This window comes from Perca flavescens, chromosome 8 (assembly GCF_004354835.1).
Source record: "Perca flavescens isolate YP-PL-M2 chromosome 8, PFLA_1.0, whole genome shotgun sequence".
NCBI lineage: Eukaryota > Metazoa > Chordata > Actinopteri > Perciformes > Percidae > Perca > Perca flavescens.
This window is the reverse complement of record NC_041338.1, coordinates 35,885,903-35,898,156: the sequence shown is the minus strand read 5'-3', so window position 1 is coordinate 35,898,156 and position 12,254 is coordinate 35,885,903. Positions and strand designations below refer to the sequence as shown.

The window sequence follows — 12,254 nt, the reverse complement described above, 5'->3', positions numbered from 1 at the left end:
ATTGTGTAAAGGAGATAGATACCAACCTTTCGTAAATATGTGAATTTCGCCAGCTGTGTGCACAGTGTTGGGGGCTAAAAACACCAAACATCGCACGGTGGGAGGAGCTCTGTCTGTCTTTCTGTCTGTGTGAGCGAGACACAAGTGACAGAGAGATGGAGAACAGGGAAAGGCAATGCAGAAGATCGTGTTTTAAATAGCGTTTAAAAAAATAATATCGAAACGCAATGTGCAGCGGCCGTGTTGATAGTGAGGCGCGCCGCCACACATTAGTCTATGTGGGAAACACTGCAGTCTAACTTTGTTTTAATAGGAGCACTACAACCACTAACTGAAATCTTTTGGAAGGGAAAAATGTAGGGACACACACCTGAAATTGACACAAGCACTGTTTGTTTGATAAGGTAAATAGATCAGTAACTGTGCCAACGTGCCATTTGCTTATGGCCAAGCAAGGCAGTATAGCTGGACAATATATCAATATTATATAGATATCGTGACATGAGACTAGATTATCGTCTTAAATTAGATTTTGGATTTCTTAATATGGCATAAGTGTTGTCTTTTCCTGGTTTTAAAGGCTGTATTACAGTAAAGGGATGTCATTTTCTGAACTTACCTAGCTGTTGTAACTGTTCTATTATTTGCCTTTACCCACTTAGTCATTATATCCATAGATATAGAACAATAGATATGACATGGCGTCATAACTAATGGGATAACTGTCCACCATCTTACTAGGGTACTGTTTACAATTGTCAGCTATGGCAGCAAGTATGGTTGTCAGCTGTGTAGCACCTAACTGCTTTACCAGAAGGACTGAAGACACACAGGAGGCTGGCATCACTTTACACATGTCAGTATGAGTAGATAGAGTATTTTTTCACTTCTTTTTTTAACTGTAAATACAGAAAGTTTGTGAACTAGCTAGCTAGTAACTGTTAACGGACCGGCTGAGATGTCAGTTATTGGTGATTGCTTGCTAGCTATGAACAGCAAACGTTTTAGTTGATTGATTTTTGACCTCAAATAGTACGTCTAGTAACGTTAACGTTATAACAGTTTTTTCTAACACGTCGTTAATTTTACCCCTACATTGACTCCTATAGCGGCTGATTTCGCTCAATCTGTGTTAAGTTTTCAGTTAAATTAAAATTGTTATAGATCTATGATTATATCCACATTACTGATGATTATTTTTCAAAAATCTCATTGTGTAAATATTTAGTGAAAGCATCAATAGTCAACACTACAATATTGTTGTGGTATCGATATCAAGGTTTTTAGTAAAAAATATTGCGATATATATACAGCGGCATAAACTGATGCTCTGGCGGAACTGGCCGCTCGCTAGGGTTGCACGATATTGACAAAATGTGATATTGCGATATCCATTATGAATATTGCGATATTGGAAAAAAACTGTTCTTGTGGCAAGACAATCACCTTCTCTGCAGACCGAATGACACGCTGCAATCTGCCCTTGTCCTTGGCAGTGATAGCAGCGTACCATATGGTGATGAGGAAGTGAGGATTAGGGTTGGGTATCGTTTTTTTTTCTTCCCGATACCGGTGCTAAAGCAATACTTTTAAAACGGTGCCGGTGCCTGAACCGATTTAATAATAATGTAATAACTATAACAATAACTTATTTCACTAGTAAATTGCTGTTGAACGACAAAAACAGCCACCAGATGTGAAAAGGGTATTTTACAATAACTTTGAATGCACCACAAGGCTACCTGTTTTAAGTGAACGCACCGTCTGTGTTGTTTAATTCCGACAACAGCAGCTGCTGATCGTTACATCCTGGTGTTGGAATCCTCTACAGTGAAATGCAGTCTCTTTACACTGTTTAACGTTAGCTGCTAGCTAAAGGTAGGCTAACGTTACCCGCTGTCGAGTGTAGTTTATAGTCAGGCACCGAAATTTTCGTTCTTATTCGGTCTCGTTACTACCGTTTACATCGGCACCGGTGCCCTATTGGCACCACGTTTTGGTACCAAACCCTTGTGAGGATGGACTCGATGATGGCTGTGTAGAACTGCACCATCATTGTCTTAGGCAGGTTGAATTTCTTCAGCTGCCGCAGTAAGTACATCCTCTGTTGTGCTTTCTTGATGAGGGAGTTAATGTCCCACTTGAGATCCTGGGAGATGATAGTTCCCAAGAGCGGAAAGACCATCTCCACTGTCTTTAGAGCGTTATATTGATCCACATTAGTTAATTTCAAATTTGCCAAGCAACTGTGGTGTTGTTCCTAAGTGACTCGCAACACATACAGGGTGAATTTATTAATATTATTTATTCACAGCTGCTATATATTGTTTTGACCTTGACAACCCAACTGCATTTCACCGCAAACTTGCGACTAGTTAACTTTCTAAAGCAGGCGCAATTGCTTGCTTGCTAAGAGTCGGGTCGGTGATTGTGAATGTGTGATTGTGTAAAGGAGATAGATACCAACCTCTCCTGAACTTGTGAATTTCGGCAGCTGTGTGCACAGTGTTGGGGGGAAAAAAACACCAAACTGTGTGTGTGTGTGTGTGTGAGAGAGAGAGAGAGACAGAGACAGAGACAGAGACAGAGAGACGGAGGATTTTTGCGATGGCTCCATTTCTGAAAAATGTTCAGGGCTCCTAAAAGTGTACCAATTTAATGCTTTTATGAAAAAGTGAATGGTTTGACAGGTCCTGAAACATCCCCTGCTTAGTCTTTTATTTTACATAAAATAAATGGGACCAAACTAGCGATTGAGACCATTATCCATTACGATAATGTTTACTGAGTGATAAATTAAGTGGGAAGTAGGGTCATTTTTTCATAGACTTCTATAAAACAGACTTCTTTTTGGAACCTGCTGAAAATTTGAGATAATGCAGCTTTAATGAGCTTCAGCATTGGCTCCACGTTTTTGACCCGGAAACCAGGGATGTCGTTAGGCCTATTTTAGGGGGGCTGAAGCTACCCCAAAATGTTCCTAAGCCCCCCTAAATAATAAGAACAACCATAACAATTTGATTTATTCTCATTGATATTTAGACGCAACAAATTATTTATATATACACACATATATATATGTGTGTGTGTGTGTGTGTGTGTGTGTGTGTGTGTGTGTGTGATAGATAGATAGATAGATAGATAGATAGATAGATAGATAGATAGCTACAAAAAATAGCTGAAAAGTCGGAAGTTAGACAGAAGTACAAAGAGTTGTGCTATCAAGATGATGCACCGCACCATCTCGTTGCATTGGTGTGAACCATAGACTGTATATTAACAGTCTATGGTGTGAACTGGCAGCTTTCAGAGCTCGTCGTTACTCTTTGGTCGTTACTCTTTGGTCGTTACTCTTTGGTCTGAACTCGCTATGCACCCCCCCCACACACACACATATGCACATGCTAATGGTGAAAGGAAGATTGATTACACGTAGTGATACAGAGTGAAATTGTAAGTTGTTTTTAATGACTTGCGTACCTTTATCTATGTTTTCTTGAGGTGAAGGAAAGGGGATATTTTGGTTTGCTATGGAAAACTAAAGTCTACGAGCGAAATACAAGAAATGGTTAACTTAGCAAGCTATTCACAAGTCTTTATTCATTGCCAATAATATAGCCTATCTCTATAGTAGGGATATTCTAAAACAATATCAATCCCCATAGAATGTTGTTGTCACTGAAAACTAAATGTTATAGGGTCCCTGTTAATGATATTGTATCGTTGTATCCTTCAATTCATTGAGCAGATGAGATGGATATTGGAAGATAGTTTAGCAGAGAGAAAGAGAAGCAGGAGATTGGCAGAGCAGTTGATTCTGAGGGAGCCGGCGTGATTGAGGTCAGTAGTGGTCTATAGGTCTAAGGATTGTTTGGTTTTCTTCTAACAATAAGCATTTGTTGGCAGGTCTAGGTACTATGTATAGCCTAAACTAAATTATTTCATTATATTTATTATATATGCTAGCTATACTCTAACCAATTTAACTTTCTGCATTCATTGGCTGTGATAAATTAAATAAATATGAAGATGTTGCCTAAATGTAGGCTAGGCTAAAGATGAGCACATGCTCACAGATACATATAAATATACATACAAATAAAATGAAAGCAATCCTACATACAGTATATACAGTAATCATTATTCCAAATCTTTTATTCCTTCCGCCATCAGGTTATTGCATTTAGACAGTAGCCACTTTAAATAGGATCCGTATTAATATCTTACATGATAAAGTATGCAGTGATGCCTATTTTTTTTTTCTTTTTTCTTGTACTGCTACTTGTCATATTTGTTTAACTTACCAACTTATTAGCTGTCTGGCCTCTGTTTGTCTGTTTTTGGATGTTTTTTTATGTGACCAATTTGCATTTCGAAGTCATGAAATTAGCATCTGGGTTTTTTTTTATCTTAAAGGATAAGACAGAAGGAACAGAGTAGAAATGGAAGAAGAGGATATATCTGTAACTTTTTACTTGTTAACATCTTGGTTTCTTGACTGGTGGTTGACATAAGTGTAGCTCTAATACAGTAACGAAAGATGTGAGTGCAAAGATTTTGCAAACGCAAGTTACAAATACCCTGGGGGCTAAGCCCCCCTATCTTTCAATCCTAGCGACGTCCCTGCTGGAAACCATTATTTTTTACCGTCTATGAGAGAGCAAGTGTTCTGGTCTTTTCTACAATAACAGTAGTATCCTATTTTTTTGTTGTCTGTCCTTCCAGAGCTCCCACAGCAACATGTCTGTAAGGAGGAGGAGGTTCTCTCTGACCAGGAGCTCAAAATGCCAGTTATAACCTCTGTGGTATCAGAAGCAAATAGTGACCACCAGCTCGTCTTTCACAACTCTCATGAAGCTGAGAGCCACGATCAGAAAGGAAGCAAGCATGGAGACTCAGGATCAACTACAAATGCAGAGCCAGAACCAAAGAAGAGACAACACAAGTGCAGAAGTCACAATAACAACGTAGACAACACTAACATGTCAGAGATTCTCCCTAATACTCAAACAGGTAAAAAGTCTTTCATATGTGACACATGTGGGAAAGACTTAAAGTATAAATCAGCATTGCAGAGACACCAGATAGTCCACACAGGTGTGAAGGGTTATTCTTGCAAAACATGTCGAAAAGATTTCAGCCAAAATAGTGGCTTGTTGGTCCAATTGAGAACTCACACAGTTGAGAAGCTGTACATTTACAATAACTTTTATACTTTGATATATTCTGTGCTATACATTTCTCTACACCCTTCTGTTCTGGTAATTGCTCAGAAACCCTCTGTATGTTGTAAATATATCTAGGAAATCCTTCTAAATCTTCTAAATGCCCTAGGTCTCTGGTTTGTTTTACCTGTGGTTAAATGCGGACCTCCGGGAACTGCTGTTCATCAGTATGTATGAAAGTACATAGAAAATCTGAAAACTTTCAATTAAATTAACATTACCAGCTAATGCTAGCGCTAGCTAGTTTGGTTGGCAAGGTGCTACCGAATTCTGAACAAGACATACTTTTTTGGAGACGAAAATTGTTCCAATTAACTTGATGTGAAAACCCAGTGAGAGGGTAAAAGTTTAAGGACGTACAGCACCCTAAAACAAGGTCAGGTCTATTTTAATGTACACAGTGCCATAGTTAGCTTCGCTAAGCATGCATTCACATTTCCTGTGCCCGCCGTCAGACGGTGCAGCCAAATCACAGGTCTTTGCAATCATTTTAAATTATGGTGTGGCGGGGGCAGCAGTGGGGCAAGACGGAAAGAAAAAAACTCAGCAGGCTTTGGTGGAAAGTTGAGGCCAACTCAACTTTTAAAGAAATGCTACCCCGCGTCACGCTGCTGTGGCCTATCATGTAAACGGAGATCAGACTTGTCAGTATGTTTTGAGGCAGTGTGAGAACAGGAAACATCACTGCCTCTATCGCAGCCACAAGAAAGTTTTTAAATACTATAAGGGTAAAAAAAACTGCAAGCACTGAACTGCTGAGGAGTTTGTGTGGCAGCTGACTGTTTGCCAAACAACGAAGCACAGCATGTCCTTTTTCTTTCTCTGTGAAATGAAGCTGCATTGTGCCGTCTAGTCTGAACGCAGCTTAAGCCTCTGTACTGATTGACAGGTGGCTGTGTTGCCAGGGCCTAAATCATCCCCTGCTTTATTGTCTATTTCTAAATAAATAGGAATATAATTTACTAAATTAACATCATGCTGCTATATTGAAGACTTGAAACTAGCGATTCAGACCATAAACTCATTATGAAAAGGTTGTAAATTAAGTGAGAAGTAGGGTCATTTTCTCTTATACTCTTATAGATCAGACTTATTTTTGGAGCCACTGGAGTCTCCCCCTGCTGAAAATTAGATAGAATGCAGCTTTAATGAGCTTCAGTATTGGCTTTACCTTTTAGCCCCCTGAAGCACCATTCATTATTTTTATAGTATACTGTATGTTCTCAAAAAAAAGAACAAGTGTTCTGTTCTTTTCTCCAATGACAGTGGTATCCTATTTCTTTTGTTGTCTGTCCCTCCAGAGCTCCCACAGCAACATGTCTGTAAGGAGGAGGAGGTTCTCTCTGACCAGCCCCTCTGTATTCAAGAGAGGAACTCCAGTCTGGACCCAGAGCCTCCACAGATTAAAGAGGAAAAGGAGGAACTGTGCACCAGTCAGAAGGGAGAGCAGCTTGTACTGAAGCAGGAGACTGATACCTTTATGTTGACTCCTACTTATGAGGAAAGTGACCACAGTGAAGGTCAGACTCTGAACTTCAATCCTGATGATGACACTCTAAGTGCAGCAGAGAAAGAGTCTTTAGCCAATATGCCAGTTATAACCTCTGTGGTATCAGAAGCAAACAGTGACCACCAGCTCCTCTTTCACAACTCTCATGAAGCTGAGAGCCACAATCAGAAAGGGGGCAACTATAGAGACTCAGGATCAACTAGAAATGCAGAGCCAGAACCAAAGAAGAGACGATGCAAGAGCAGAAGTAACAGTAACAACGTAGACAACACTAACATGTCAGAGATTCACCCTACTACTCAAACAGGTAAAAAGTCTTTCATATGTGACATATGTGGGAAAAACCTAAAGTGTAATTCAGAATTTCAGAGACACATGAGAATCCATACAGGTGAGAAGCCTTATTCTTGCAAAACGTGGAAAAGATTTCAGACATAAGGATGTTTTCAACGTCCACATGAGAACTCACAGGCGAGAAACCATACATTTACAAGACTTGCGGGAAAAGATTCTATGACGGTTCAGCATTAATAAAGCATATGAGAATCCACACAGGTGAGAAGCCTTATTCTTGCAAAACATGTGGAAAAGACTGGACGTAAAGATAACTTCCACATGATGAAAATCCACATGAGAACCCCCATATATACATAGTAGTGGCTTGTTGGTCCATGTGAGAAGAGCCCACACAGGGGAGAAGCCATACGTTTGCAAGACCTGCAGGAAAAGATTCTGTCATGCTACAGCATATGAGAACCCACAGAGGATAGACTCTGATCTAATATGGAGCAGTGGCCGCTGCAGTCTTGAATGTTTTTATTTTTATCAGGCTGTTTTAGTGAATGTAATCAGCTTTAGGGAACCTTTCTGTATCATCAAAATTTAAGTTATTGGTTATTTGTTAAAGAAAGATCATCACTTCTTCAGTCTCTCTTTGACCAGTGCGTACTTAAACAGGTAAAGATAATCCTCTGTGATCCGTCCCATGTTCTGTACTCTGTGAACTGTTACCATAAAGGCATTGGCCAGTTACTGGTTTCAAGGTATACCATGGTTTGAAAAAGTCACAGTTTTAAATCCACTAAAGTTTTCCATCATACCGTTCCTAAGGTATCAGCTATAGCAGCTTTTTACCCAGACATTTCAAAATAAAACATTTGAAAGCTGTAATTGCAATACTGTGAAACCGTGATATTTTTGCTTTAAGGTCCTATGACATGCTGCTTTTTGGATGCTTTTATATAGGCCTTAGTGGTCCCTAATACTGTATCTGAAGTCTCTTTTATATAGACCTTAGTGGTCCCTAATACTGTATCTGAAGTCTCTTTTATATAGACCTTAGTGGTCCCCTAATACTGTATCTGAAGTCTCTTTCCCGAAATTCAGTCTTGGTGCAGAATAACAGCCACTAGAGCCAGTCCCACAATGAACTTTCCTTAGGATGTGCCTTTTCTGTGTCTGTATCTTTAAATGCTATTGAGGAGGAGAGAGGGGGGCAAGGTGGAGGGTGGGGGTGTGGCCTTGACCAACTGCCATGCTTCGTTTGTTTGCAAGCCATGATGTCTCCAAATATCTCCAAATGCCAAGTGAATGGGACTCTATGGAGCTAGACAGCTAAATTTGTCTGTTTCGCCTGATTTCCGTTGAGAAATCTCAGATTTGATTGTAGTTTTTGCAAGTTCAACATTGATTATAGGTCGAAAGTTGAATGAACGAGTACTTATGTCCTTTCGATCATATGCCTATGGTGGCTAGAAATGGCGATAGGTGTAAACCGAGCCCTGGGTATTCTGGGTTACCTCCTCTTTCTCTGCTTAAGCTGCCACCCATGAGAGAGAGACATGGCTTTCAAACGAGCAAAGTGGCAGTTGGTCAAGGCCACCCCCCTCCACCTTGCCCCCCCTCTCTCCTCCTCAATAGCTCCAGACACAGAAATGGCACATCCTAAGGAAAGGTCATTGTGGGACTGGCTCTAGTGGCTGTAATTCTGCACCAAGGCTGATTTTCTGGAAAGATACTTCAGATACAGTATTAGGGGACCACTAAGGTCTATATAAAAGAGACTTCAGATACAGTATTAGGGGACCACTAAGGTCTATATAAAAGAGACTTCAGATACAGTATTAGGGGACCACTAAGGTCTATATAAAAGAGACTTCAGATACAGTATTAGGGACCACTAAGGTCTATATAAAAGAGACTTCAGATACAGTATTAGGGGACCACTAAGGTCTATATAAAAGAGACTTCAGATACAGTATTGGGGGGCCACTAAGGTCTATATAAAAGAGACTTCAGATACAGTATTAGGGGACCACTAAGGTCTATATAAAAGAGACTTCAGATACAGTATTAAGGGACCACTAAGGTCTATATAAAAGAGACTTCAGATACAGTATTAGGGGACCACTAAGGTCTATATAAAAGAGACTTCAGATACAGTATTAGGGGACCACTAAGGTCTATAAAAAGAGACTTCAGATACAGTATTAGGGGACCACTAAGGTCTATATAAAAGCATCCAAAGAGCACCATGTCATGGGACCTTTTTTTTTTTTTAGAAAAAAAGCGACTTTAAAAAAATCAAACACCTAGCAGTGTGTATATTCTTTGTGCAAATGAATGCAAATTAATTAATGTAATGCGGAACTACTGTTAGATACGCGTTTCTTTAGGGACACCTAATCTATAGCCCCCCCCCACCTCTAAAAACTGTATACATGTATTTGAGTACAGCTGATATACAGATTCATATCAGTGGTACTCAATTTTATTACTGTGAATAACACTTTCACTCTCCTGAAAATAAGCAGAACACTGAACTGCCTCACATTCATTATAATGTCGTAAAATTTACAGGTTGCATACATGTGAATAGTTGTAAAAAGTGCTTGCACTTTTGAAAATATAATCGCAGAATGCGACGATTTGGTTGTAGTTTGGAGCCCTGTAAAGAGATCTTGTCAACATGAAATTACAGTTTTCTAACCGTTTTCTCTTTCTGTCGGTGGTTAAAGCAGAGGTTCCCCCTGAGCAGCAGGAGTGGAGCTCCAGTCTGGACCAGAAGGACCCAGAGCCCCCCCCACACATTAAAGAGGAACAGGAGGAACTCAGGACCAGTCAGGAGGGAGAGCAGCTTCAAGGGCTGGAGGAGGCTGATATCAAGTTCCTGTTCACTTCTGTCCCTGTGAAGAGTGAAGAAGATGATGAAGAGAAAGCTCAGTCCTCACAGCTTCATGAAAGCCAAACTGAGGAGAACAGAGAGGCAGAGAGAACAGAAGCTGATGGAGAGGACTGTGGAGGACCAGAACCAGCCAGGAACTCAGATCCAGATAGTCCTTTACAACCAGCTACTCATGACAAGACTTCAGACTCCTCTGAATCTCAGACTGATGCCAGTGCAGACTGGGAGGAGACTAGGGAACCTCAGTCAGGTTTAAACTCTCCGCAAAACAATGAAGAACCTGTAAGTGGTGTGGAATGTAATACTGGAAACACATCAGTTAGCCCCTCTGAATGTGCTGGAAGCTTTGGCCACAAGAAACCTCTGCAGAAACACTCTGGAGTCCAAACAGGAGGGAAACCATTCAGTTGCTCAGTTTGTGGTAAAAGATTCCCTCTGAAGAAAACCTTAACAAGTCACATGAAACTTCACTCAGAAGAAAATAGTTCAACCTGCTCAGTTTGTAAAGCAAGTTTCTTTAAGCCTAGCAATTTAGTTGTACACATGAGAATCCACACAGGTGAAAAACCATTAAGTTGTTCAGTTTGTAAAAAAAACATTTGCAGACCCTAGCAATCTGAAACGACACCTGGTTGTCCACACGGGGGAGAAATCTTTTAGTTGTTCAGTTTGTGATAAAAGATTTAAACGAAAGTCGGATGTGAAACGACACTTGGCTGTCCACGCAAAGAAGAAACCATTTAGTTGTTCAGCTTGTGATAAAAGATTCTCTCTTAAGAAGACCTTAACAAACCACATGAAACTTCATTCAGAAGGGAAAAGTTTAACCTGCTCGGTTTGTAAAGCAATTTTTGGTCAGCGTAGCTATTTGGTCAAACACATGAGAATCCACACGGGGGAAAAACCATTTAGTTGTTCAGTTTGTGATAAAACATTTACACAGCAAACGCATCTAAGACGACACTTGGCTGTCCACACGGGGGAGAGACCATTTAGTTGTTCAGCTTGTGGTAAAAGATTCGCACTAAAGCAAACTCTGAGACAACATTTGACTGTCCACACGGGTGAAAAACCATTTAGTTGCTCAGTTTGTCGTAAAAGATTTACACAAAAGCAAACTCTGAGAGAACACTTGGCTGTCCACAGGGGGGAAAAAACATTTAGTTGCTCAGTTTGTGATAGAAGATTTGCACGAAGGCAACATCTGAAACGACACATGGTCGTCCACACAAGTTCTGAATCTGAGTTCCCTTGAATTGCAACTCTGTTTTCATCCCTTCTTCCCAGCTTAGTCCGTCCCACCGAGGAAGCATGGGAGAGACGGATGAGACCTCCTTTCCTCTGAAGCATCACGTAATTCTGTCTGCTGTGTGGGCGGAGTTAGCGACGGCTTTCAGCTGCACTGCTTCCCGGGAAGGCTGCTCTCGTGTATCCTCGCTCATAGCTCCTCAGAGGTCCCTCCTCCATCCTAGCTCCTCGGGGCAGGAATAACAGCTTTGAGACCATAGATATAGAACAATAGATATGACATGGCAACATAACTAATGGGATAACTGTCCACCATCTTACTAGGGTACTGTTTACAATTGTCACCTATAGCAGCAAGTATGGTTGTCAGCTGTGCAGCACCTAACTGCTTTACCAGAAGGACCAAAGAGACCAGGAGGCTGCCATCACTTTCCACGTGTCAGTAGGAGTAGATTGAGTATTTTTTCTGCTCAGTTGCCAGGAAAAGATTCTTTCTGAAGAAGACCTTAACAACAATCATGAGACTTCATTCAGAAGAAAAACCTGCTCCAACAATATTCAGTACCAGTACTGATTTCATTAGACTAGGGCTGTCAAACGATACATTTTTTCTTAATTGCGATTAATCGCTGAATTTCTATAGTTAATTGCGATTAATTAAAATTCTGTTTTTTTGCATTTCAGAAGTTTTTAAGTACATATTAACAATGGAAGTCAATTTTTACCAGTTTATCTTGTTTGGGAATCAAATGAATGCAAAGAAAGTTGCTTTATGAACTTGACTTTAAGATTTGTATTTGTTTATTTATTTACTGTAAAAAAAGAGAAACGTGTGAATCTGTCATTATTGCACAATTCAGAACACGCCAACCCTAGTACGTCTTTAAGCATCAACCTGAGTCACGTTAACTGTACTATGCTTAGCTCATAGGTGGTAGCTTGACGTGCTTTGGTGATATTTTAATTCGGCATCATACAATGTGCACGTGGCTTTCGACTTGTCTACTGAGCCGTCCGGGAGTTTTGGAAAATAAAAAGCGCCATTCAGAGTTGTGTTGCTGCTGTCTTTCTCCATCATGCCTGCAGC

The 12,254-nt window shown here is 40.3% G+C and overlaps 1 protein-coding gene across 2 annotated transcripts in view; it reads left to right on the top strand.

Moving 5' to 3' along the window:
• The window catches only part of LOC114559614 (zinc finger protein 260-like), a 33,023-nt gene that overhangs the window by 1,240 nt on the left and 19,529 nt on the right, over nucleotides 1-12,254 (top strand). The window contains exons 1-3 of one of the 2 annotated variants that reach the window (XM_028584365.1): nucleotides 3,792-3,840; nucleotides 4,726-5,013; nucleotides 6,527-7,042. In XM_028584365.1, coding sequence (XP_028440166.1) covers nucleotides 4,785-5,013; nucleotides 6,527-7,042 — 745 coding nt within the window. In that variant the 5' untranslated portion in view covers nucleotides 3,792-3,840; nucleotides 4,726-4,784. Of the gene's footprint in view, nucleotides 1-3,791; nucleotides 3,841-4,725; nucleotides 5,014-6,526; nucleotides 7,043-12,254 lie in introns of those variants that run through there. The other variant, XM_028584364.1, reaches the window with a different exon arrangement.